The sequence below is a fragment of the Heterodontus francisci genome, chromosome 8 (assembly GCF_036365525.1).
Source record: "Heterodontus francisci isolate sHetFra1 chromosome 8, sHetFra1.hap1, whole genome shotgun sequence".
Classification (NCBI taxonomy): domain Eukaryota; kingdom Metazoa; phylum Chordata; class Chondrichthyes; order Heterodontiformes; family Heterodontidae; genus Heterodontus; species Heterodontus francisci.
The window spans coordinates 45,546,455-45,570,054 of record NC_090378.1 but is presented as its reverse complement, the minus strand read 5'-3'; the positions used below and the strand labels follow the sequence as shown (position 1 = coordinate 45,570,054).

Sequence of the window (23,600 nt, the reverse complement as noted above, 5' to 3'; positions counted from 1 at the left end):
ATCTTGTTAATGTGTTATATTCTGGGGAAAAACTAGATATCTGATTGATGGTTTCAGTAAGTGCAAAAATTTAAATATATGCTATGACCTGTGGAGAAGTGGGACTGAATTAACAGTGCATTCCTCCCGCCTCAGTCGTAACACATCTGCGATTGCTTCTTTCGCCAATATTGTGACCACCCCCTCCTTTTCCACATAAGAACTTAAGAAATAGGAGCAGGAGTAGGCCATTTGGCCCCTCAAGCCTGCCCCACCATTCAACAAGATCATGGCTGATCTGCCCCAGACCTCAACTCCTTGTTCGTGCCACATCCTCATAGCCCTCGACTCTCCGATATTTCAAAAATCTATCTACCTCCTCTTTAAATACTTTCAGTGATCCAGTCTCCACAACTCTCTGGGGTAGAGAATTCCACACATTCACTACCCTCAGAGAAGAAATTCCTTTGTATCTCAGTTTTAAATGAGTGTCCCCTTATTCTGTAACTATGTCCCCTAGTTCGAGATTTCCCCACTAGTGGAAACATCTTCTCAACATCTACCTGGTCAAACCCCCTCAGAATCTCTCACGTTTCAATAAGATCACACCTCATTCTTCTAAACTCTAATGAATAAAGGCCTAACCTGTTCAGCCGTTCTTGATAAGTCAACCCCTTCTTCCCAGGAATCAGCTAATGAATCTCTTTTGAACTGCCTCCAATGCCAGTATATCCTTTCTTAAATACTTTTAAACACCCCCGCCCTCTCTCATTTGCAAACACTCTAACCTGGAATGTTGAGCTGTCATTCCTGCATTTTTAAAGACATGTTTCAGTAATAACTATGGTATCATACTTCCAAGTGTCTATCTCTCAGCTAATCTACCTTATTCACTAGACTCCTTGCATTGAAGTATACGTCACTAATCACTGAACAACTCTCTTTTCCTATCTATTTTCTGTCTTCCATTTCCAGCTTTGTTTCTCCCCCTTCTGAATCTATGCTCAGGTTCCCATTTCCCCTGCCAAACTACTTTAATTCTCCCATTATTTCCATCTCCCAATTTTCTTTGTTTTCCTCAAACCTTTGGCCCTTATCTCTTCCCTTTCCCGTTACCCAGATATGCCTCTTTTAATTTCTCCTTAAAACCTACATTTTTGCTCAAACTTAAGGGCATCTGTCCTAATATCTCCTTTGGCTCAGTGTCAATTTTTGTCTGATTTACACTCCAGTGAAGTGCCCTGGGACATTTTACCACCTTAAATCCTGTTTTTTTCCAAATTAATTTACGAGACGTGGGCATTGCTGGCAAGACCAATATTTATTTCCCGTCCTGAACTGCCCTTGAGAAGGCAGTGGTGAGCTGCTTTCTTGACCGTTGAAGTTCTTGAGGTGTAGGTTCACCCACAGTGCTGTTAAGTATGGAGTTTCAGGATTTTGACTCATCGACAGTGAAGGAACAGCGATACATTTCCATGTCAGGATGGTGGGTGGCTTGGTTGGGAACTTGTAGATGGTGGTGCTCCCATGTGTCTGCTGCTCTTGTTCTTCTAGGTGGTAAAAGGTCATGGGTTTGGAAGGTGCTGTTAAAGGAACCTTGGCGAGTTGCTGTAGTGCATTTTGTAAATGGTACACAATGCTTCCACTGTGTGCCAGTAATGGAGAGTGAATGTTTAAGGTGGTGGATGGGTGCAAATCAAGCAGGCTGCTTTATCCTGGATGGTTTCAAGCTTCTTGAGCGCTGCTGGAGCTGTACTCATCCAGGCAAGTGGGGACTATTCCACTGCATTCCTGACTTGTGCATCGAAGATGGTGACAAGGTTTTGGGAGGTGATTTGTTTGCTGCAGAATTCCCAGCTTCTGACCTGCTCTTGTAACCATAGTATATGTGATCTTCTCAGTGAAGTTTCTGGTCAATGGTAACGCCCAGGATGTTGTTGGTGGGGGATGGTAAAGTAAGTAAATGTCAAGGGTAGATGGTTACATTCTCTCTTGTTGGAAATGGTCATTGCCTGGCACTTGTGCGGCGTGAATGTTACTTATCACTTTACAGCCCAAGCCTCAATGGTTGTCTGGATCTTGCTGCACATGGGCGCAGACTGCTTCAGTATCTGAGGAGTTACAAATGGGAGTGAAGACTGTATATTCATCAGCAAACGGCCCCACTTCTGGCCTTATGATAGAGGAAAGGTAAATGAAGCAGCTCAAGATGGTTGGGCCTTGGACACATCACTGAGAAACTCCTGCAGTGATATCCTGGGGCTGAGATAATTGGGCTCCAACAAATTACAACCATCTTCCTTTGTGCTAGGTATGACTCCATAAGTTTTCGCATGTACTTCAATTTTACTACCTTGATACCACACAGTCAAATGCTGCCTTGATGTCTAAGGCAGTCACTCTCACCTCATCTCTGGAATTCAATTCTTTTGTCGATGCTTGGACTAAGCCTGTAAATGAGGTCCAGAGCAGAGTGGTCCTGACAGAACGCAAATCGAGCGTTATTGCTCAGTAAGAGCCACTTGGTCTACCTTCCATCACTTTGACGATATTGGAGAGTAGACTAAAGGGGTGTTCATGGGCCGGATTGGATTTGCCCTGCTTTTTGCAGACAGAACATAGCTTATATATAACTGCAAGCGGTTATGAAGAACAAGGGACATAGATGCAAAACTAGATACAAAACTAAATGTAAGAGATTCAGGACAGAAAAGGAGGAGAAACATGTGTTACAAGGTTGGGGCTGTGTCCATTAGAAGAGAGAATTTTGCAGTCATTTGATGGGGGTGTTTAAAATTGCAATGCAATAGAACAGGGTAGGTAAGATACAGGCACTTCCAATGATTTACGAGTCTAGAACAAGAGGACATAGAAGAATAAGGACAAAAGAGTTAGAGCAGAGAGAAAGATTTTTGTTATATACAGAGGACTGAGTGGCTGTCGAATGTACTGCTGCATTCAGAGTTACTGATTAAAGTAGAGATCATGTCAACATTTAAGAACAGGTTCAACAGGTGGTTAAAAGAAAGAGATAAAAAGGGATATGGAACACGACAGGCATCCAAGAGTAGGACTACTGCTCCCGTGGAGGATGAACATCAACAGTGACTGATTAGGCTGAACTGCTTTGCAATTTCAATGTCATTCTGCATAATTCATTTGAATTCGTAATCTGATCTGGTTTGCACTGCACCAAATAGAAACTATGACATGGTAATTCAAGACATTAGGCCATCAATAAGTTGAATGATTCCTACTTTGCAGGTACATAATAAAACTAAATTTCTTAATGCTACAGTAACAACCCAAATTCACATGAACCTAAAAAATAGAAATTGTAGTTCGGAAACACAAGCTTGAATTTGGCTCAAGCAGATATTTGGTTTTGAAGAAAATTGATACATTAGTCATTTATTCCAATGTTATGATCCCAAATATACATTTCCAGTACCAATGAAAATGCCGCTGATCCTTGGTTAGCCTGAAACATAGAAACACGTGCGCATAGATTCTGTTACCATGGTTTTTACAGATAACTTGAAGCTATTCATGTATTAACAGTATTAATTTCAAATCATATTGTACTAAAATATTTAACATTGCAATGCAATATTTCCAAAAATATATACTTATAGTATAAAAGGGAGGTATCAAAGATCAAAAAAAAAAATTTTTTTAATAGAAGTGTGCAAATAATGAATTTGTACTGAGGGAAAGCTCCAGACACCACAACCAAAGTCACATTTTGGCTCACTACAACAGAAACAATTGTTTCTATGAAACAAATGAGCACAAGATAGTCATTAACAGATCAAATAAAGAAATTAGGACTTTTGAGAAAGTGTAGCTCACCGTCAGTTTTTTTTTCATTGATGAGATGTGGGTCTTGCTGGCTAGGCCAGCATTTATTGCCCATCCCTAATTGCCCTTGAGAAAGTGGTGGTGAGCTGCCTTCTTGAACTGCTGTAGTCCTTGGCAGTGCTGTTAGAGAGTTCCAGGATTTTGACCCAGCAACAGTGAAGGAACAGCGATATAGTTCCAAGTCAGGATGGTGTGTGGCTTGGAGGGGAACTTGTAGTAGGTGGTGTTTGCACGCATCTTCTGCCCTTGTCCTTTTTGGTGTTAAAGGTCACAGGTTTGGAAGGTGCTGCCTGAGTAGCCTTGGTGCATTGCTGCAGTGCATCTTGTATATGGTACACACTGCTGCCACGGTGCGTCGGTGGTGGAGGGAGTGAATGTTTGTGAACGGGGTGCCGATCAAGCTTTGTCCTGGATGGTGTCAAGCTTCTTGAGTGTTGTTGGAGCTGCACCCATCCAGGCAAGTGGGGAGTATTCCATCACACTCCTGACTTGTGCTTTGTAGCTGTTCGACAGGCTTTTGGGGAGTCAGGAATAGAGTTACTCGCCACAGGATTCCTAGCCTCTGACCTACTCTTGTAGCCACGGTATTCACATGGCTACTCCAGTTCAGTTTCTCGTCAATGGTAACCCCCAGGATGTTGATAGTGGGGAATTCAGCAATCGTAATGCCATTGAATGTCAAGGGGAGATAGTTAGATTCTCTCTTGTTGGAGATGATCATTGCCTGTCACTTGTGTGGCACAAATGTTACTTGCCACTTATCAGCCCAAGGCTGGATGTTGTCCAGGTCTTGCTGCATTTCTACACGGACTGCTTCAGTATCTGAGGGGTCACGAATGGTGCTGAACATTGTGCAATCATCAGCGAACATCCACACTTCTGCTCTTATAATGGAAGGAAGGTCAATGATAAAGCAGCTGAAGATGGTTGGGCCTAGGAAACTACCCTGAGGAGCTCCTGCAGTGATGTCCTGGAGCTCAGATGATTGACCTCCAACAACCACAACCATCTTCCTTTGCACTAGGTACAATTCCAACCAGTGGCGAGTTTTCCCCGATTCCCATTAACTCGAATTTTGCTAGGGCTCCTTGAAGCCATGCTCAGTCAACTGCTGCCTTGATGTCAAGGGCAGTCACTCTCATCTCACCCCTAAAGTTCAGCTCTTTTGTCCATGTTTGAACCAAGACTGTAATGAGGTCAGGAGCCGAGTGGCCTTGGTGGAACCCAAACAGAGCGTCACTGAGCAGGTTATTTCTAAGCAAGTAGCGCAAGATCCTAACATATTATCCCTCCTCACAACTACAACTGTTTTGTTCTTTAATCAATATTGCAACCATCAACCTTTTTTAAACCCTCTTTCTCATCTGAAAACCCTGTTGAGCTGCCATTCCTGCCCTTCTTTCAGCCCTGTCTCACTAATGGTTATATCATACTCCCACGTGTCAATCTGTAGTCTCAGCTCATCTGCCTTATTCTCTAGACTTCTTGCATTCAAGTATATACCATATAGCACTGCCAAACACCCTTGTTGTCTATTTTCTACCCTTTGTTTCCTCTCCCTTCCACACATGCTTACTATTTTTCTGCCTTCCACTTCCAACTTTTCTTCTTTCCCTTCTGAGAGAAGTGTTCTTTCAGGTTCCCATACCCCTGCTAAGCCAGTTAAAACGAACCCCCCCACTCCGACCCACCAAGCTAGTTTAAACCCCCCACCCCACTACACCCCCTGACAGCACTATCAAAACCCCCTGTGATGATATTGGTCCCATCCCTATTGAGGTGCAACCCATCTGGCTTGTATAGGTCCCACCTTCCCCAGAAATGGTCCTAATGACTCAGGAACTTAAAGCCCTCCCTCCTGCACCATCTCTCCAGCCATGTATTCATCAAGTCTAACATTTCTGTACTCACCAGCATATGGCACTGGGTGTAATCCAGAGATTACAAACTTTCTGAGGTCCTGCTTTTTAATCTCTCTCCCAGCTCTCTAAGCTCTATCTGCAGGACCCTCTTTGTTCCTTTGGTGCCAATATGGGTCAGGGCCTCCGGTTGTTGACACGACCCCCATCCCCTCAGAATGTCCTGTAGCCAGTGATATCCTTAATCCTGGCACCAGGAAGCCAACATATCATTCTGGAGTCACGTCTGCAGCCACAGAAGTGCCTGTCTGTTCCCCTCACATCAAATCCCCTACCACTATTGCTCGTCCACTCTTCTTCCTCGCCCCACTATGCAGCATGGTGCCATAACTTGGCTGTGCCAGCACCCACCAGAGGAACCATCACTCCCACCAGTATGCAGAACTCAATACTAACTGGAGCGCGAGATGAATTCATGAGATCCCTGCCTTTCCCTCCTGGCATTCACCCTCTCTGCCTGCACATTTCTAAGCTGTAGAATGACCAACTTCAGAAATATGCTATCCACGAAGCTCCCCGCCTTGTGGATGCCCTGTAGTGACTCCAGCCATCACTCAAGCTCCAAAACCTGGAGTTCAAACTGCTTGGTTGGCGACATTTCCTTCACATGCCATCACTGCTGCCTATGAGTCTCTGGGCTGCCACGCTTTAACTCCTCAGGCGCTTCACTCCGTCTTCACCCAGGTCCGCCATCACCACTGTAGTTTATTTCCCTCAAGTGCCCATCCAATTTCCTTTTGAAATCATTCATGGTCTCTGCTTCCACCACCCTTGTAGGCAGTGTTTTCCAGGTCATTACCACTTGCTTCCATAAAAACGTTTTTCCTCACATCGCCCTGCATCTCTTGCCCAAAATTGTAAAATCTATGTCCCCTAGGCCCTGTACCATCAGCTAACGGGAACACCTTTTCTTTGTCTACTTTGTCTAAACCTGTCACAATCGTATACACCTCTATCAAATCTCCCACGAATCTCCTTTGCTCCAAGGACAGCAACCCCAGCTTCTCCAAATTAAGATTGTAGTTAAAATCCCTCACCCCTGGAACAATTCTAGTAAATCTCCTCTGCACCCTCTCAAGGACCCTCACATCCTTCCTAAAGTATGGTGACCAGAACTGGACTCAATACGCTAGTTGTGGCCTAACCAGAGCTTTATACAGGTTCACCATAACTTCCGTATAGAGAGTCATAGAAAGTTTAAGGCACAGAAAGAGGCCACTTGGCCCATCGTGTCTGTTCCGGCCGAAAAACGATCCACCCATTCTAATCCCACCTTCCAGCATTTGATCCGTAGCCCTGCAGATTACGGCACTTGATGTGCATATCCAGATTCCTTTTGAATAAGTTGAGGGTCTCTGCCTCAACTACCCTTTCAGGCAGTGAGGTCCAGACCATCACCACCCTCTGGGTGAAACTGTTTTTCCTCATTTCGCCTCTAATTATTCTACCAATCACTTTAAATCTATGTCTCCTCATCACTGATCTCTCTGCTAAGGTGAATAGCCCCTTCACCTCCAGGCCCCTCAAATTTTTTTACATTTCAATCAGATCTCCACTAAGCCTTCGGTGTTCCAAGGAGAACATCCCCAGCCTATCCAATTTTTCCTCATAGCTGCATTTTTCCAGTCCTGGCAACATCCTCGTAAATCTCCTCTGTACCCTCTCTAGTGTAATTAGATCCTTTCTGTAATGAGATCACCAGAACTGCACACAGTACTCAAGTTGTGGCCTAACCACTATGAGTTATACTGTTCAGCATAACCTCCCTGCTCTTGTATTCTACCTCAGCTAATAAAGGAAAGGATTCCATATGTCTTCTTAAACACCTTATCGACCTGTCCTGCTACCTTCAGAGATGGCGCAGTGGTTAGCACCAGAGCCTCACAGCTCCAGGGACCAGTGTTCGATTCTGGGTACTGCCTGTGCGGAGTTTGCAAGTTCTCCCTGTGACCGCGTGGGTTTTCGCCGGGTGCTCCGGCTTCCTCCCACAGCCAAAGACTTGCAGGTTGATAGGTAAATTGGCTGTTGTAAATTGCCCCTAGTGTAGGTAGATGGTAGGGAATATTGGATTACTGTAGGGTTAGTATAAATGGGTGGTTGTTGGTTGGCACAGAGTCGGTGGGCCGAAGGGCCTGTTTCAGTGCTGTATCTCTAAATAAAAATAAATCTCTGGACATTCACTCCAAGGTCCCTCACTTCCTCTACACCTCCCAGTATTTTCCCATTAATCGTGTATTCCTTTGCCTTGTTTGACCTCCCCAAATGCATCACCTCACACTTCTCCAAGTTGAATTCCATTTGTCACTTTTCTGCCCATCTGACCAGACCATCAATATCTTCCAGCAGCCTACAGCAACCCTCCTCGCTATCTACCACACGGGCAATCTTTGTCGTCCACAAGCGTCTTGACCATGCCCCCTACATTTATTCCGAATCATTAATATACACCACAGAAAGCAGGGGATCCAGTACCGAGCCCTGCGGAACACCACTGGAAACTAAAACAGCTGTCAATAATTACCTTTTGTTTCCTGCCACTGAGCCAATTTCGCATCCACCTTGCTGCATTTCCTTGGATTCCATGGGATTTTATTTTTTAAACCAGTCTGCCATGTGGGACCTTGTCAAAAGCCTTTCTAAAATCTATGCAGAGCACATCAACTGCACTACCCTCATCTATCTTCCTTGTTATTTCTTCAAAAAATTTGATCATGTTGGTCAAACAAGATCTTCCCTTAACAAATCCATGCCGACTATCCTTGATTAACCTGTGTCTTTCTAAGTGACAATTTATCCTGTCTCTCAGAATAGATTCCAATAATTTGCCCACTACTGAGGTTAGACTGACTGGCCTGTAATTATTTGGTCTATCCTTTGCTCCCTTTTTAAATGGTGGTACGACGTTAGCAATTCTCCAATCTTCTGGCACCACACCTGTACCCAGTTAGAACTGGAAAATGATGGTCAGACCCTCTGCTATTTCTTCTCTTGCTTCATACATTTCATCTGGCCCAGGTAATTTTTCAACTTTCAAGATGTCAATCCCATTACTACTTCCTCTCTCCCTATGTTTATCACATCCAACATTTCACACTCTTCCTCTTTAACTACACAATATCTGCAACATCCCCCTCCTTTGTGAAGACAGATGTAAAACATTCATTAAGAACCATACCAATATCTTCCACTCCTACACATAGGTTACCTTTTTGGTCTTTTATGGGCCCTACTCTCTCCTTAGTTATCCTCTTATATCAGTTCTATCTGTTCAACAACTTACATTTACACAATGCCTTTAATGGAGAAAACACCCCAACATGCTTCATACAGGCAAGACAACACGTTGAGCAGTACCCAGAAATCATTTATTGGACATCTCCAAAGTAATGGTCCAAGAAGAAGGAATTTATGAGGAAGTTTTTAAAAGGATGATTAGAGGGGTAACATGTTCGAAGAGTTAAGGGAAAGTGCCGGGAGAGAAGGCGATAAAAGAGAGATGCACACATATTAAATAAGATACAGAGAAGCCTGACATAGATGATTCCAATCAAAAGAGGGACAAATTATGAAGGAAGGTTAAAAAGTCTTTACAGCCTGGAGAACTGACAAATTAAGAGGGGAAAAAAAACTTTGAATGTATAAAATATTAACTGGCAAAGAAAATATCCATAATATTATTTTAAACTAAGGCAGGATATACTAAACATATGAAAAATAAATTGAATTCAGATATCAGAAGGAACTTCACAATAAGTGTGATAAATGGAATAATCTGCCAATGTTACTCCAGACCTGCAGCCATGTGGTTGACTCTCAACTGCTCTCTGAAATGGCCGAGCAAGCCTCTCAGTTGGAAAAGATTGGGCAATACATGCTGTCCCTGCAAGTGACCCCCACATACCATGATTGAATATTTCTTCCTTTTATCCCCAGATCAGACACTTCTTTAGAGATCAAATATTTAACAACGTGGCAGGGATGCGCCATACAACAAATGCAAATTTGACTACACTGGCAAACAATGACCAAATAAATCACATCTGCTAAGAAACGAATACCTCAAAGCTCTATATATTAACGGCACAAATCAAAATGGGAAACAAAGGTTCTTGCTGGAATGGGAGGCTAACGTACCAGTGGCAACATAGATTTGGCTCAGTAAAGTTACAAGTTGGGTAAATGTAAGGGGATACAGATTAGTAACAACAGAGGTTGTGTGGCTGTGATATATTTTAAATTCAGCAATGTTGCGTTACCATACAAGTGATTAGTCGACAAACTAGGAAGGTATAGTAAAGCTGACAAGCTTCTGAGGTAGGTCAAAAATTGATTAAACCAGTAAAAGCAATGGGCAGTTGTCAATGGAGTTGAATGACTGATGACTCAGTTTCTCTCCACCTCCCAAAGAAAACATTCTAAATAATTCATCAGCTGTCACCAATGCTGCTGCAGAGAATAAAACAGCATTAGGTCATGTGGCATAGATCTGAACAGACTGAACTTGGAGCAAAAGGTATAACCAAGATGTAAAGTTGGTAGGGATTAGTAGTTTGCCCTTTTATAATTTAAAGAGGCAGTAATATTTTTACTGATTTACACAGTCTTCATATTTATTGGCTACATTTAAAACATGAAACAGCAGCAGAACCCACTTCGCAAGCATTTGCCAAGAATAATCGCAATTGATCTTCTAAGTGCTGTCACTCAGGTTTATCAACGCCTCAACATCAACTCGCATTTATATAGCGCTTTTAATATAGGAAACTTCCCATAAAACTTCACAGGAGCATTATCAAATAAAATATGACATCAAGTCACAGGAGATATTAAAACAGGTAAACAAAAGATGGTCAAAGGAGCAATCTAAATAAGGAGTGGGGTAGAGAGGTTTAAAGAAGAAATTTCAGAGTTTAGGGCCTCGGTAGCTGAAGACATGACCCTCAATGGTGAAGCAATGGAAATTAAGGATGTTCAAGAGGCCAGGACTGGAGGAGTGCAGAGATCTCAGAGGGTTAGAACCATAGAAAAATTATTGCACAGAAGGAGGCCACTCAGCTGTGCCAGCTGAACAAACTAGCCTCCCAATCTAACCCTGGCTTCCAGCACCTAGTCCATAGTCTTGCAGTTTACAGCACTTCAGGTGCATGTCCAGGTACCTTTTAAAAGAATTGAGTAAAAAAAAGGGTTGTAGGACTGGAGGAGGTTAGAGAGAGATAGGATGGGATGGAGGCCATGGGAGGGATTTGAAAACAAGGATGAGAATTATAAAGTCAAGGCATTACCAGACCAGGAGCCAACTTGGGTCAGCAAGCACAGGGGTGATGAGCAAACGGGACTCAGTGCAAGTTAGGACACGGGCAGCAGAGTTTTGGACAAGCTCAAGTTTACAGAGGGTGCAAAGTAGGAGAGCCAGAAGAGCTTTGGAATGCAGTGAACTGACCATTTTTGAACTCGTAAGTACCTGAGTGAAGCACTGGACTGATGCAAAATCTAAGTACTTAACAGCCCATTCGAAGCGAGGAAAATCTCCCGTTACTAAATATAATATACTTTAAAATTCAAGACTGAATTAATACATAAAGAATCACCTATGTGCATTTATCCAACAATGCAGAAAACATACTGATCTGTCAGCATTTGTAGAGCGAGCAGCTAGTTTAACATTTCAAGCCATGGCCCTTCACCAGAACTGATCTGACCTCACTTTGATGAGGGTTATAACCTGAACGTTAAACTCCAAGACATCTCTACATATGCTGACTGACCTGGTGTTTTTCTATAATTTTCTGCTTTTATTCCAGCATCTGCATTTTTTTTTTTGCTTTTTACATGCATTTAACCAACGTACATTTAAGTAGGTTTCACTGCACTGAATAATAAAAATTGAGAAGTACTAGAAATGGAGAACTCCCCAAAAAAGTTTTCCTTCTCTTTTAACTGTAGGTTAAAGGTTCGGCACAACATCGTGGGCCGAAGGGCCTGTACTGTGCTATGTTTTATGTTCTATACTAGTGGAAGCAACTGATCAGAAAATCCTTGGAGAATTCCAAGCCAAATGTTGCAAACCAGAAAGGCCAACCAGATGTTTTTTTTTAAAAAAGCAAAACACAAGCCCAGATTCTACTGTTTAGCATACTGTCTGACAGTATTTGTGCTACAGATACTGAAAACAATTCACAAGGCCAAGTGGTAATGTAGTTCACTGCTCTTAATTCAAACTTGTTTGATTCAAATTTTCTGAAAATTTCAATTGAAAATCATGAAAACACCTCCTGTTCTGTTATATTAAAATGGTTTAATTCATACCAGATAATTCAAGTTTATTCTGAGCAAATAAATGACTTCCAACAAAATGTGATTTTGAATTAACAGAGTGTATTTTCGCAAAAATTGTACATTATAGATATCTCAATTAGCATTCAGTAACCATCCATGAGCAGGCATAGGGCAAGTAGCCTCTTTCTGTGCCATACATTTTCTATGATTCCAGAAGCATGACCTTCAAGAATACACAGAATACTCCAGAGACACAGCTGGAAGTGCCTGCCTGCCCAATAAGCAGGGAATAATACATAATGCAGAGGCACACAAGAATGGTAGGGAAAATAAACGAGAGGAACATAGAACAAAACAAGATGCCAGTGGGAGTAAATGCTCATACAGGGTATTCAATTACATTTTCAAAACATGTATTAACAGTTTAAATGAAAATATTCATACATTAAAAATACATCCAATGCAGCTTCTTCAGAAACATAGCGGCATGTGTAAATATATTCTTTAAACTTTATGTTTTCTTAACTAAAAATTTCTTACAGCTTTGTACATAAGTACTCTCAGACTTGCAAAGAAACGTTCCCTATTTTCCTGATGCAAAACAATTAATTCTTTACAGAAACTTCTACTGTAACTCCAAATGCTGTCTCTCCATCCAAGTTATGTCATTCATCAAGTCAGCTTTTCCATTGGCAATATTTTGCTGACACTATTTATGCCAAGCCCAATAAAGCAAATGATTTCCAAGTCATTTAAGGAGCTGCAACATGTCAAGTAGTCAAGTCATCTTTTTTTACTTGGAGCAAAGGTACAATTATGCAACAGGGATGTACATCTTGTCTGGTATGATAATTTACCTCTGTTAATGTAATACCCAAGATCACATTTTTCCTCAGACTGATCATGGGAACATTTTTAAAATTTACACAACCTAAGCAGCGAGTTGGTATATCAACACTTCACATGTAAGCTGTACAACAAAAATCCCAACAAAATAGGCTATCAGAGGTGACACAGCCAAAAGTCCCAAGGCAGGCCAGCACAGTGGTATTTACTAATGCCACTGCCACTCCCCACCACTCAGTGCCATACAATGAATACTACATGCAATGTACACCATGAATGTAACAATTGTTGTATATTTTTAAAGCAATTGCTCTGTTACATCAGTATCTGTTGCAGCAGAAACTTACCCTGGCAGACAAAATGTACACAGCACCCTGTACCAAACAAGCTGTTCTAGGAACTGAGCCTAGAAATTCCAAGTGTAATTACTGTATATCAATATAGAAACTCTGTGCGACACTGTACATGCATCTCAAGAGTCACTGTTCAGTTCATCTTCTCTTTGGCATAGGATAAAGACATGTCCCAAAATTAAGAGTGTGCAGAAATACTACACTGGTAGCGATCATACATGTGAAATCTTCTGTTGCTGCTAACTGGCTTGATTTTGCTAATGAACAAACAACTTGCATTTATATAGCACCTTTACAGCCAATGAAGTACTTTTTGAAGTGTTGTCACTGTTGTAATGCAAGAAATGCAGCAGCCAATGTGCACACAGCAAGGTCCCACAAACAGCCATGTACGGATGTTAGCTGAGGGATAAATATTGGCCAGGACACCTCGTTCTTCAAGAATCATGCCGTGCGATCTTTTATGTCTGTCCGAGAGCAGACAGGGTCTTGGCTTAAGCCAAAAGACAATGCCTCCAAGTGGAGAGGGTGGGGGGAGATGGTGGCATAGTGGTAAGTCACTTGGCTAGTAATCCAGGGTAATACCCTGTGGTCATGGGTTCAAATCCCACCACAGCAGAAGGTGAAATTTAAATTCAATTAAATAATTTTTTTAAATCTGGAATTGAAAGCTAGTCTCAGTAGTGGTGCCATGAAACTATGATCGATTGGTATAAAAACACATCTGGTTCACTAATGTCCTTTAGGGAAGGAAATCTGCTGTCCTTACCTGGTCTGGCTTACATGTGACTCCAGACCCACAGCAATGTGGTTGACTCTAAACTGCCCTCTGAAATGAACTAGCAAGCCACTCACTTCAAGGGCAATTAGGGATGGACAACAAATTCTGGCCTTGCCAGTGATGCCTACATCCCATGAAAGAATTTAAAAACTCCCTCAGTATTGCACTAAAATGTCAGCCTTGATTCTTTTGTGCTCAAGCCTCTGGAGAGAGACTTGAACTCAACATTTTGACTCAGAGGCGAGACAGCCACTACTAACTGAGTCATGGCTGACACTATAATGCAGTATACTTCATGTAAAGTGACCTAGTAGATTTGCAATGACTTACTGTACAACAGAGTTGAGGAGCTCTGCGAGATATTCAGCCAAGTAGCCAGTGTCACCTAATGGAGACATCTCACACGTTTCCACCTCTTACAATCCAGTTATAAATCAGCCAAGAGCGACGTCTCAATTCATTTCATCTTCACTGCCTCCGGAGAATACTTGGCATCAGGTGGCAGGACCGTATCTCCAACACAGAAGTCCTCGAGGCGGCCAACATCCCCAGCTTATACACACTACTGAGTCAGCGGCGCTTGAGATGGCTTGGCCATGTGAGCCGCATGGAAGATGGCAGGATCCCCAAGGACACATTGTACAGTGAGCTCGCCACTGGTATCAGACCCACTGGCCGTCCATGTCTCCGCTTTAAAGACGTCTGCAAACGCAACATGGAGTCCTGTGACATTGATCACAAGTTGTGGGAGTCAGTTGCCAGCGATCGCCAGAGCTGGCGGACAGCCATAAAGGCGGGGCTAAAGTGTGGCGAGTCGAAGAGACTTAGCAGTTGGCAGGAAAAAAGACAGGCGCAAGGAGAGAGCCAACTGTGTAACAGCCCTGACAAATTTTTCTGCAGCACCTGTGGAAGAGTCTGTCACTCTAGAATTGGCCTTTATAGCCACTCCAGGCGCTGCTCCACAAACCACTGACCACCTCCAGGCGCTTACCCATTGTCTCTCGAGACAAGGAGGCCAAAGAAGAAGAAGATAAAGCAGATCTGATGAAATCTGGGAACAGGGAACTAACTTCCCTCTTAACAGATAAAAAAACATAAGCAAACTGTATATTTAAGACAATCACACTGCCTTGTCATGCATATTATTAAGTGATAGATGTCAAAGAATTGTGGGCTACACAAAATAAGTGAATAAATGAGCCCCAAATGAAAGATGAAAAAGTTATTTGCTTTGCAAAAGCCACCAATGTATAATACTCATTCTGCTTCGACAATTCAATTTCATGAACACTTATGGTCACTATTATTGTGAAACAACTGTGGTGCATGCAGTTTGAAATGACAGCATGTCCCATATTACATTATTCAGTGTAACATGAGATTTTTGATTCTGTTTGAGACTGAAGCCTCAAGAACAAGATGATAAAATGTTTAAGAAAAGTCTTCCGGCGTTATTTTTCTTTTGCAGGAGATCCAACATGCAGAAATTGACAACAGCAAAGCTGCAATTGAATGCTGTCAGTTTCAATAAGTTGTTGAGTAAAAGCTCTGTCTGCTCACCATATGTTCATTGTGTTTAGAAAATAAAGATCTCCAGGTAAACTACAAACTAAAATCCCATTTAACAAATGAGATTATGGAGAATTCACAATTCACTTCCTTCGCTGATAAACTCACCTTTTCTTTCTGTGATTCGCTGCTTCGCCCCTGGTCCAGCCCAGGTTTAGTTTTATTTCCCTCAGTTTGTTCATCCCGCACAAGCTGTTTGGAGGCTTTCTTTTTACTCCTGAAGCTGATGTGCGTTCCAGATTTCTTCATTGCTCAGCTGATGTCCAAATCCACATACATGTAGCAATAACACAACCAAATAAAAACTGTCAGATCTCCCAAATAAAAGGAGAATGCTGAGTCTATTCTCCAGGCCGCAGTTGACAGAGAAACATCATAATTGAAAGGATGGTCCACGTTGAACTTGTTTTTTTAAGAAACAAGAAATAAAAGGGAAACGTTTGGGAATAAGCCGGGAAGGTTTCACCCTTCACCGGGTGACCAGGTGGAGACACCCGGGCATCTTCGCTGAGTCCAGCGCCCAAGAGCCGCTCTCACTGGGGGACAAATGGACAAAGCTGAGGTTCAGACAACAGCCGCTACTGACTCACTGCTGCTGCGGTTAAAGCTCGGCCCGATCTCCAGCCATCCACTGACACTTATTCTGGGTTCACACACACTCGCTGTCCACTCCACCCCGCCGGGCTGGGCCGCTTCAATCGCAGCCGCCGCTCCCGGTAAGAAGCTGCCGCCCGCCACTTGCCCAAACGCTGCCGACAACAACCGATCGTGCGTCGGCATGGCCGCAGTCACTGTCCCCTCGGAAACATGCCAGGTCAACCGCACATGACGATGTTGCTGGTGGTGCCGGTGGTGTGATGAGACTTTATTTATTATTGCTGTAATGTTTTATTCTCCTGAAACATAACTCACTTCCGGTTATCAATGCGTTTGACCTTTCAGCCGGAAGTGCCCCTTACCGACGGGCGCGCGCACCTCGTGGGGCGTGCGTGAACTGGAGCGCGCGGTCCATTGTCATTAAATTTGGTCGCGCGCGAACCACAGGAAGGAGAGGAGCAGCTCTGTGCACGCGCTGCTCTGCAATATTGAAAGCCAACTTGCAGATTCTTCTTCTTCTTCTTTGGCCTCCTTGTCTCGAGAGACAATGGGTAAGCGCCTGGAGGTGGTCAGTGGTTTGTGAAGCAGCACCTGGAGTGGCTTTAAAGGCCAATTCTAGAGTGACAGACTCTTCCACAGACGCTGCAGATAAAATTGGTTGTCCGGGCTGTTACACAGTTGGCTCTCCCCTTGCGCTTCTGTCTTTTTTCCTGCCAACTGCTTAGTCTCTTTGACTCGCCACACTTTAGCCCTGCCTTTATGGCTGCCCGCCAGCTCTGGTGATCGCTGGCAACTGACTCCCACAACTTGTGATCAATGTCACAGGACTTAATGCCGCGTTTGCAGACGTCTTTAAAGCGGAGACATGGACGGCTCGTGGGTCTGATACCAGTGACAAGCTCGCTGTAAAATGTTTCCTTGGGGAACCTGCCATCTTCCATGCGGCTCACATGGCCAAGCCATCTCAAGCGCCGCTGGCTCAATAGGGTGTATATGCTGGGGATGTTGGCCGCCTCGAGGACTTCTGTGTTGGAGATACGGTCCTGCCACTTGATGCCAAGGATTCTCCGGAGGCAGCGAAGATGGAATGAATTGAGATGTCGCTCTTTGCTGACATACGTTGTCCAGGCCTAGCTGCCGTAGAGCAAGGTACTGAGGACACAGGCTTGATACACTCGGACTTTTGTGTTCGCTGTCAGTGCGCCACTTTCCCACACTCTCTTGGCCAGTCTGGACATAGCAGTGGAAGCCTATCCCATGCGCTTGTTAATTTCTACATCGAGAGACAGGTTACTGGTGATAGTTGAGACTAGGTAGGTGAATTCTTGAACCCCTTCCAGAGCATGGTCGCCAATGTTGATGGATGGAGCATTTCTGACATCCTGTCCCATGATGTTCGTTTTCTTGTGGCTGATGGTTAGGCCAAATTTGTTGCAGGCAGCTGCAATCCTGTCGATGATTCTCTGCAGACACTCTTCAGTGTGAGATGTCAATGCAGCATCGTCAGCAAAGAGGAGTTCCCTGATGAGGACTTTCCGTACTTTGGTCTTCGCTCTTAGACAGCAAGGTTGAACAACCTGCCATCTGATCTTGTGTGGAGGAAAATTCCTTCTTCTGAAGACTTGAACGCATGTGAGAGCAGCAGGGACAAGAAGATCCCAAACAGTGTAGGTGCGAGAACACAGCCCTGTTTCACGCCACTCAGGATAGGAAAGGGGTCTGATGAGGCGCCGCATTGCTGAATTGTGCCTTTCATATTGTCATGGAATGAGGTGATGATACTTAGTAGCTTTGGTAGACATCCGATCTTTCCTAGTAGTCTGAAGAGACCATGTCTGCTGACAAGGTCAAAGGCTTTGGTGAGATCAATGAAAGCAACGAAGAGGGGCACCTGTTGTTCACGGCATTTTTCCTGCATCTGGCGAAGAGAGAACAGCATATCAATGGTGGATCTCTTGCTCGAATGCCGTGCTGTGCCTCAGGATAGACGCGCTCAGCCAGCTTCTGGAGCCTGTTTAAAGCCACTCGAGCGAAGACTTTCCCCACTATGCTGAGCAGGGAGATTCCACGGTAGTTGTTGCAGTCACCGCGGTCACCCTTGTTCTTATAGAGGGTGATGATATTGGCATCGCACATGTCCTGTGGTACTGCTCCCTCATCCCTGCACAGGCAAAACAGTTCGTAGAGTGCTGAAATTATAGCAGGCTTGGCACTCTTGATTATTTCATGGATAATGCCGTCCTTGCCAGGGGCCTTTCCGCTGGCTAGAGAATCAATGGCATCACTGAATTCTGATTTTGTTGGCAGTACGTCCAGCTCATCCAAGACTGGCAGAGACTGGGCTGCATTGTGGGTGGTCTCAGTGACAACATTTTCCCTGGACTATAATTGTAGGTAGTGCTCCACCCAGCGGTCCATTTGCTTGCGTTGGTCAGTGATTATGTCCCCTGATTTAGATTTGAGGGGGGCGATCTTCTTGCTGGATGGCTCAAAAGCTCTCTTAATGCCATCATACATTCCTCTCATATTTCTGGTGTCAGAGGCCAGCTGAATATGACTGCATAGGTGTTGCTAGTAGTCATTTGCGCAGCGCCTGGCTATTCTTCGTGCAGTGCTTCTGGTTGCTTTAAGTGCTACAGATGTTAACTCGCTGGGGGCTTTCTTGTAGTTCTGCAGTGCAATTCGCTTAGCGGCTATGACAGGTTCCAGCTCTTCAAAGTGAGATTGAAACCAGTCTAGATACCGCTTCACACGTTTGCCATCGGTGGTCATTGCTGAGTCATAGATGGCGTCTCTGATGTGGGCCCACTTGATCTCTGCATCCCCTGTGGGAGTGTTTTGAAGGGCTTTTTCAAGTGAATTTAGAAACCTATGTAACAGCTGTGGATGAGAGATTCTGCTAGTGTTGATGCGCGGGCGGCCCTTCTGCTTGGAGTGATGCAGCTTCTTTGGTTTGAGTCTAACCTTGCTGCACACCAGGGAGTGGTCGGTGTCGTAGTCTGCACTGTGGAAGCTGCGTGTGATTTGAACGCTGTTTAAAGAGGCTCGCCTTGTGCCGATGAGGTCCAGCTGGTGCCAATGGCGTGATCTTGGGTGCCTCCAAGAAACCTGGTGACAGGGTTTAGTGTGAAAGAACAAGTTGGTGATGCAGAGATTATGATAGGTACACAACTCAAGCAGTCTCTGTCCATTCTCATTCATCCTTCCAGTGCTATAGCACCCAAGGCAGGAGGGCCATGAGTCATGGTCGGCCTCAACCCTGGCATTAAAGTCCCACAGCAGGAATAGGTGTTTGGTGTTGGGGATGCTACTAATGATATTATGGAGTTCATCGTAGAACTGGTCTTTAGCTTCAGGTGGGGAGCAGAGTGTTGGAGCATAGATGCTGAGTGGGTGTACTGGACCAGAGGCGAACAGTCGGATGGACTGTATGCGTTCCGAGCCATTTGAGGGTGGCTATCATGTTGAGCAAAGAGTTTCTGATGGCGAAGCCCACTCAATGCTGTCTTGGTTTTTCAGGATCCCTACCTGCCAGAAGAAGGTGTAGTCTTGCTCTCTTAGAGACCCGCTCGCAGGGAGGCGTGTCTCCTGAAGTGCTGCAATGTCCACATTGAGTCTGCTGAGCTCGTTGTTAATGTTGGCGGTCTTCCAAGAATCATTGATTTGTGTAAGGTCTTCCGAGAGGCCAGGACACATAGTTCTGACGTTCCAGCTTGCAGAACGAAGGGCTGGTACCTTCTTTCCTTTTTTTGTCGTGCTGTTCGGTGCGGTGTTACAGTCCATTTGTCGGGCAATGACCCTGAGCTCCAAGCACCCATTGAAGCAGGTGGACTGTGGCGGGACAGAACCTTACTGACCGGGGGCTGCCCGGTTTGAGGCGGGCGGTTGCTGTCCAGTGAGATGCGATGACCTCTCCCACCGACAAAGGCAACCCATGGCGCCCAATCTCTATGCCAATTGAGCTGGACTTATAACCCGTAACTGCTGCCTTCCGTGTTGTTTTGGTCGCTATGAGGCGACTATGGAGTGACCTCTCCATGGCACATGCCTGGACGGATGTATGGAGGTTGTGCGTTGCCCAAGCGTCAAAACCCCCATCTCAGCCTTTCTGGTGGGGTCCAAAGTCATCAATAAACTAGAATTTGGTAACAAGTGTATTTGTGTAGAAACATGCCTCTGCTATCACCTAGACTTTGCACTATGCTGTTTGATTGTCTCTCTATCAGTGGTAACACAAGTTATGCCAACCAACCCTCAGCTTGGGTGCCATTGGTTTCTTGGTTCCAAAAGGCAATTTTAGCTGTATCCCACAACCCAAAATATCTATGAGAGGCATTGTTAAAAAGAGCTTTCCAACACATCTATTTTCCAAAAAGGTTAGGCGTAGCAAATAGCCACTCAACTACTCCACAGGAATTTTCCTGAGACTCTGGATAGAGTTGTCTGCATATAACACACATAATGCATATACCTACATACCTTAGGAAAACAGTTTCACAGTATGCACATGCATAACATTATAAGTTGTAAGAAAAACAAAATACGAGAAGTACTCAGCAGGTAGAAGAGTGAGGGGAGACTTGATTGAAATATATAAGATCCTGAACAGTCCTGACACTGTTTTAAAATTAGGGGTCGCCCTTTTTGAACAGAGACGAGGAGAATTTTTTTCTCTCATGGGGTTGTGCGACTTTGGAATTCTCTGCCTCAGAAGGTGGTGCAGGCGGGGTCATTGAATATTTTTGAGGAGGAGGTAGATGGATTCTTGTTAGGCAAGGGAATCAAAGATTATCGGGGGTAAATGGGAGTGTGGAATTCGAGACAGAAACAGATCAGCCATGATCTTATTGAATGGCGGAGCAGGGGCCAACTGGCCTACTTCTGTTCCTAACTCGTTTGGTCCGACCTGCTGATTATTTCCCGCATTTTCTGTTTTTTTAAGATTTCCAGCATCTATGGTAATTTGCTTTTTTATCACAAGTTATAACCCATATCGAGGAGCAGGAGATGGTGGAGTAGTTGAATTGTTGATGATGGTGAAGATGCATTTTGTTGGCTGCAGGGGTTGTGGGTGGATTAGATCAATACTGTGTGAAGATATTTGGCAAGGGCCTAAAGGGAGGGATGAGTGCTGTCAATGTCGGGGAGCTATGGGGCAAATTGAAGGTACTGGCTCGCAGAGGGAACGGTCAGTCAATGGGAGCAAATGGATTCTTTAGGGGAAAGGTCAAGACTAATGGCTGGGTATTCGACAGCTTCATATGGAGGGGAATGGAACTCGGCAACAGTGGTCATTTTGATGTGAGGAGGTTCAAGGATAAAAGTCGGCATGTCAATAGAATGGGGGCGGGATGGCATGAATACATTGATGATTACACTGCACGTATGGGGGGAGGCTCAATGGTAATGGAGGGAAGGGTAACTAACATTGGGTGGGTCAAAGGTGATGGGTTCAAGCAGGAAGGTTGCAGGAGGAGGTTAATTGGAAGGTGGGGAGACTTGCCCTGAATTCCAGATAAGGAGACTTGCCCTGAATTCCACGCACACCATTTTTTCCAAAGATAATGGGAACCATGTGGACACGTAAGGATTGCAAGGAGAATGGGAGGAGGCAAATGACTGTGGTTATGTCTTCTACCTGGCTGCAATTTGAAGGCAGACATAAGGGAGCTGTTCATTGCTTTGATGTTTCAGATCACTAGAAACAGAGGGATGAATCGCCACATTCTGCTTATTGTTACAAAAGTGCCTCTGTGTTTTGTTAAATATATTTTTGGGGGATTCATTTTTGAAAGATTGAAGAAATGTTAAATTTTGGGGTTTTCAAAGGGGTTCATGTAAAGGCCACTTGACTTTGAAAAACAGTCCCTGGAAATGTTTTTTAAAAGGGGCACTGAGAGGTCTTGAGAGGAAAACAAGCCTTTCTGGGAAACTAACTGACCTCCAGCAACAACAACAAGCCTTTCCGGGAAACCACCTGACTTCCAGCTCAATAAACAACAGAGAAATTTGGACACCTGGAGAAGTTGTTTACAAAGAAGAGACAGGTCAAGGCTGATGGAAGTCAAAAGGTTGATCACTTGTTGTCGGTTTAGCTTTTGAATTGTTTTGAGTTGGGGTTGAACTGTATAAAAAGGCAGAGAGCTTCCAAGGAGAGAAGGGAATTCCCAAGGAAGAAGAGAATCCACAACCCAGCTCAGCTTTCCAACACTTCTCTAAAAGACCCTGAGAAGTCCACTGTGTCAACTTATCTCGTCTCCTGTCTTTGACGAAAAGCCTGCTAAATTAATTCTCAACACCACCTGAAAAGAACTGTTCTGAAAGATCCCAGTGACCTGTCTACGCGTACTTGGAGGCCAGATTGTATGCCAGTTTTGTAACATTACGTATCTCATCTGCTGTTTCTTCAACAGTGAGCAAGTATTCAGCCCAAGTGTTTTTTCCGTCTGTAATAGAGCTCTAAAAACAAAATCTCTTTATTTTTCCGGTTAACCGGTGTACGTGTGGGTGATTGTGAAGGGGCTAAGGTACAAAGGAAACTTTAATATTTCAATCTGTGTGTTTATGCTTTCCTTCATTACTGGTTAAGACTTGTTTTATAATAAACTGTTAATTTTGTTGTTTATTAAAGAAACCTAGTTGGAGTGTTTTATTCTGGGATAAAAATAGAGTCTATGACTAACCGTATCGGTAAGTGGGAAAAAAATTAAATATATGTAGTGACCCATGGAGAAGTGGACCGAGAATAAACAGTGCACTTCTCCCGCCTTGGTCGTAACATTATTTATTCAGAAAAGCCACAGCGACATGGGCCTTATACATTCAATTTGTCGTGTACTTCGTGTACTACGGGAAGAAGAATAAAGAGAGAGACTAAGGAAGGTTCTTTCCCTCAACTCATGATGCCTCAGCACCAGCAACAGGCAGAACAGGAAGGTGAGGATGTTCCAAATGATAACATCGAGAAATAGCCTTACCAAAGACAGGCACTGGCACGTCATTACATCCTCAGGACAAGGCAAAATTACCTTCAAATATCAGAGAGGCAAATATCAGAGAGCACATCAACACTAACAAAATTTCTTATCCACAGCTGTAACATAAGTTTCTCAATACACTTGAAAAAACCCTTCAAAACACTCCTACAGGGGATGCAGAGATCAAGTGGGCCCACATCAGAGACGCCAACCATGACTCAGCAATGATCACCTTTGGTAAACGTGAGAAGCAGAATGCAGACTGGTTTAAATCTCACTTTGAAGAGCTGGAACCTGTCATAGCCGCTAAGCGTATTGCACTGTTAAACTACAAGAAAGCCCCCAGCGAGATAACATCTGTAGCACTTAAAGTAGCCAGAAGCGCTGCACAAAGAACAGCCAGGCATTGTGCAAATGACTACTGGCAACACCTATGCAGTCG

General features: G+C 44.0%; 1 protein-coding gene across 4 annotated transcripts in view; it reads right to left on the bottom strand.

Annotated features, from left to right (window-relative positions):
• mast2 (microtubule associated serine/threonine kinase 2) overlaps positions 1-16,516 on the bottom strand; it is a 560,338-nt gene extending 543,822 nt beyond the window's left edge. For all 4 annotated transcript variants that reach the window (XM_068037080.1, XM_068037082.1, XM_068037083.1 and 1 more), the window contains exon 1: positions 15,693-16,516. In XM_068037080.1, the coding sequence (XP_067893181.1) occupies positions 15,693-15,833 (141 nt within the window). In that variant the 5' untranslated portion in view covers positions 15,834-16,516. The remainder of the gene's footprint in view (positions 1-15,692) is intronic.
• Positions 16,517-23,600: the final 7,084 nt, after the last annotated feature.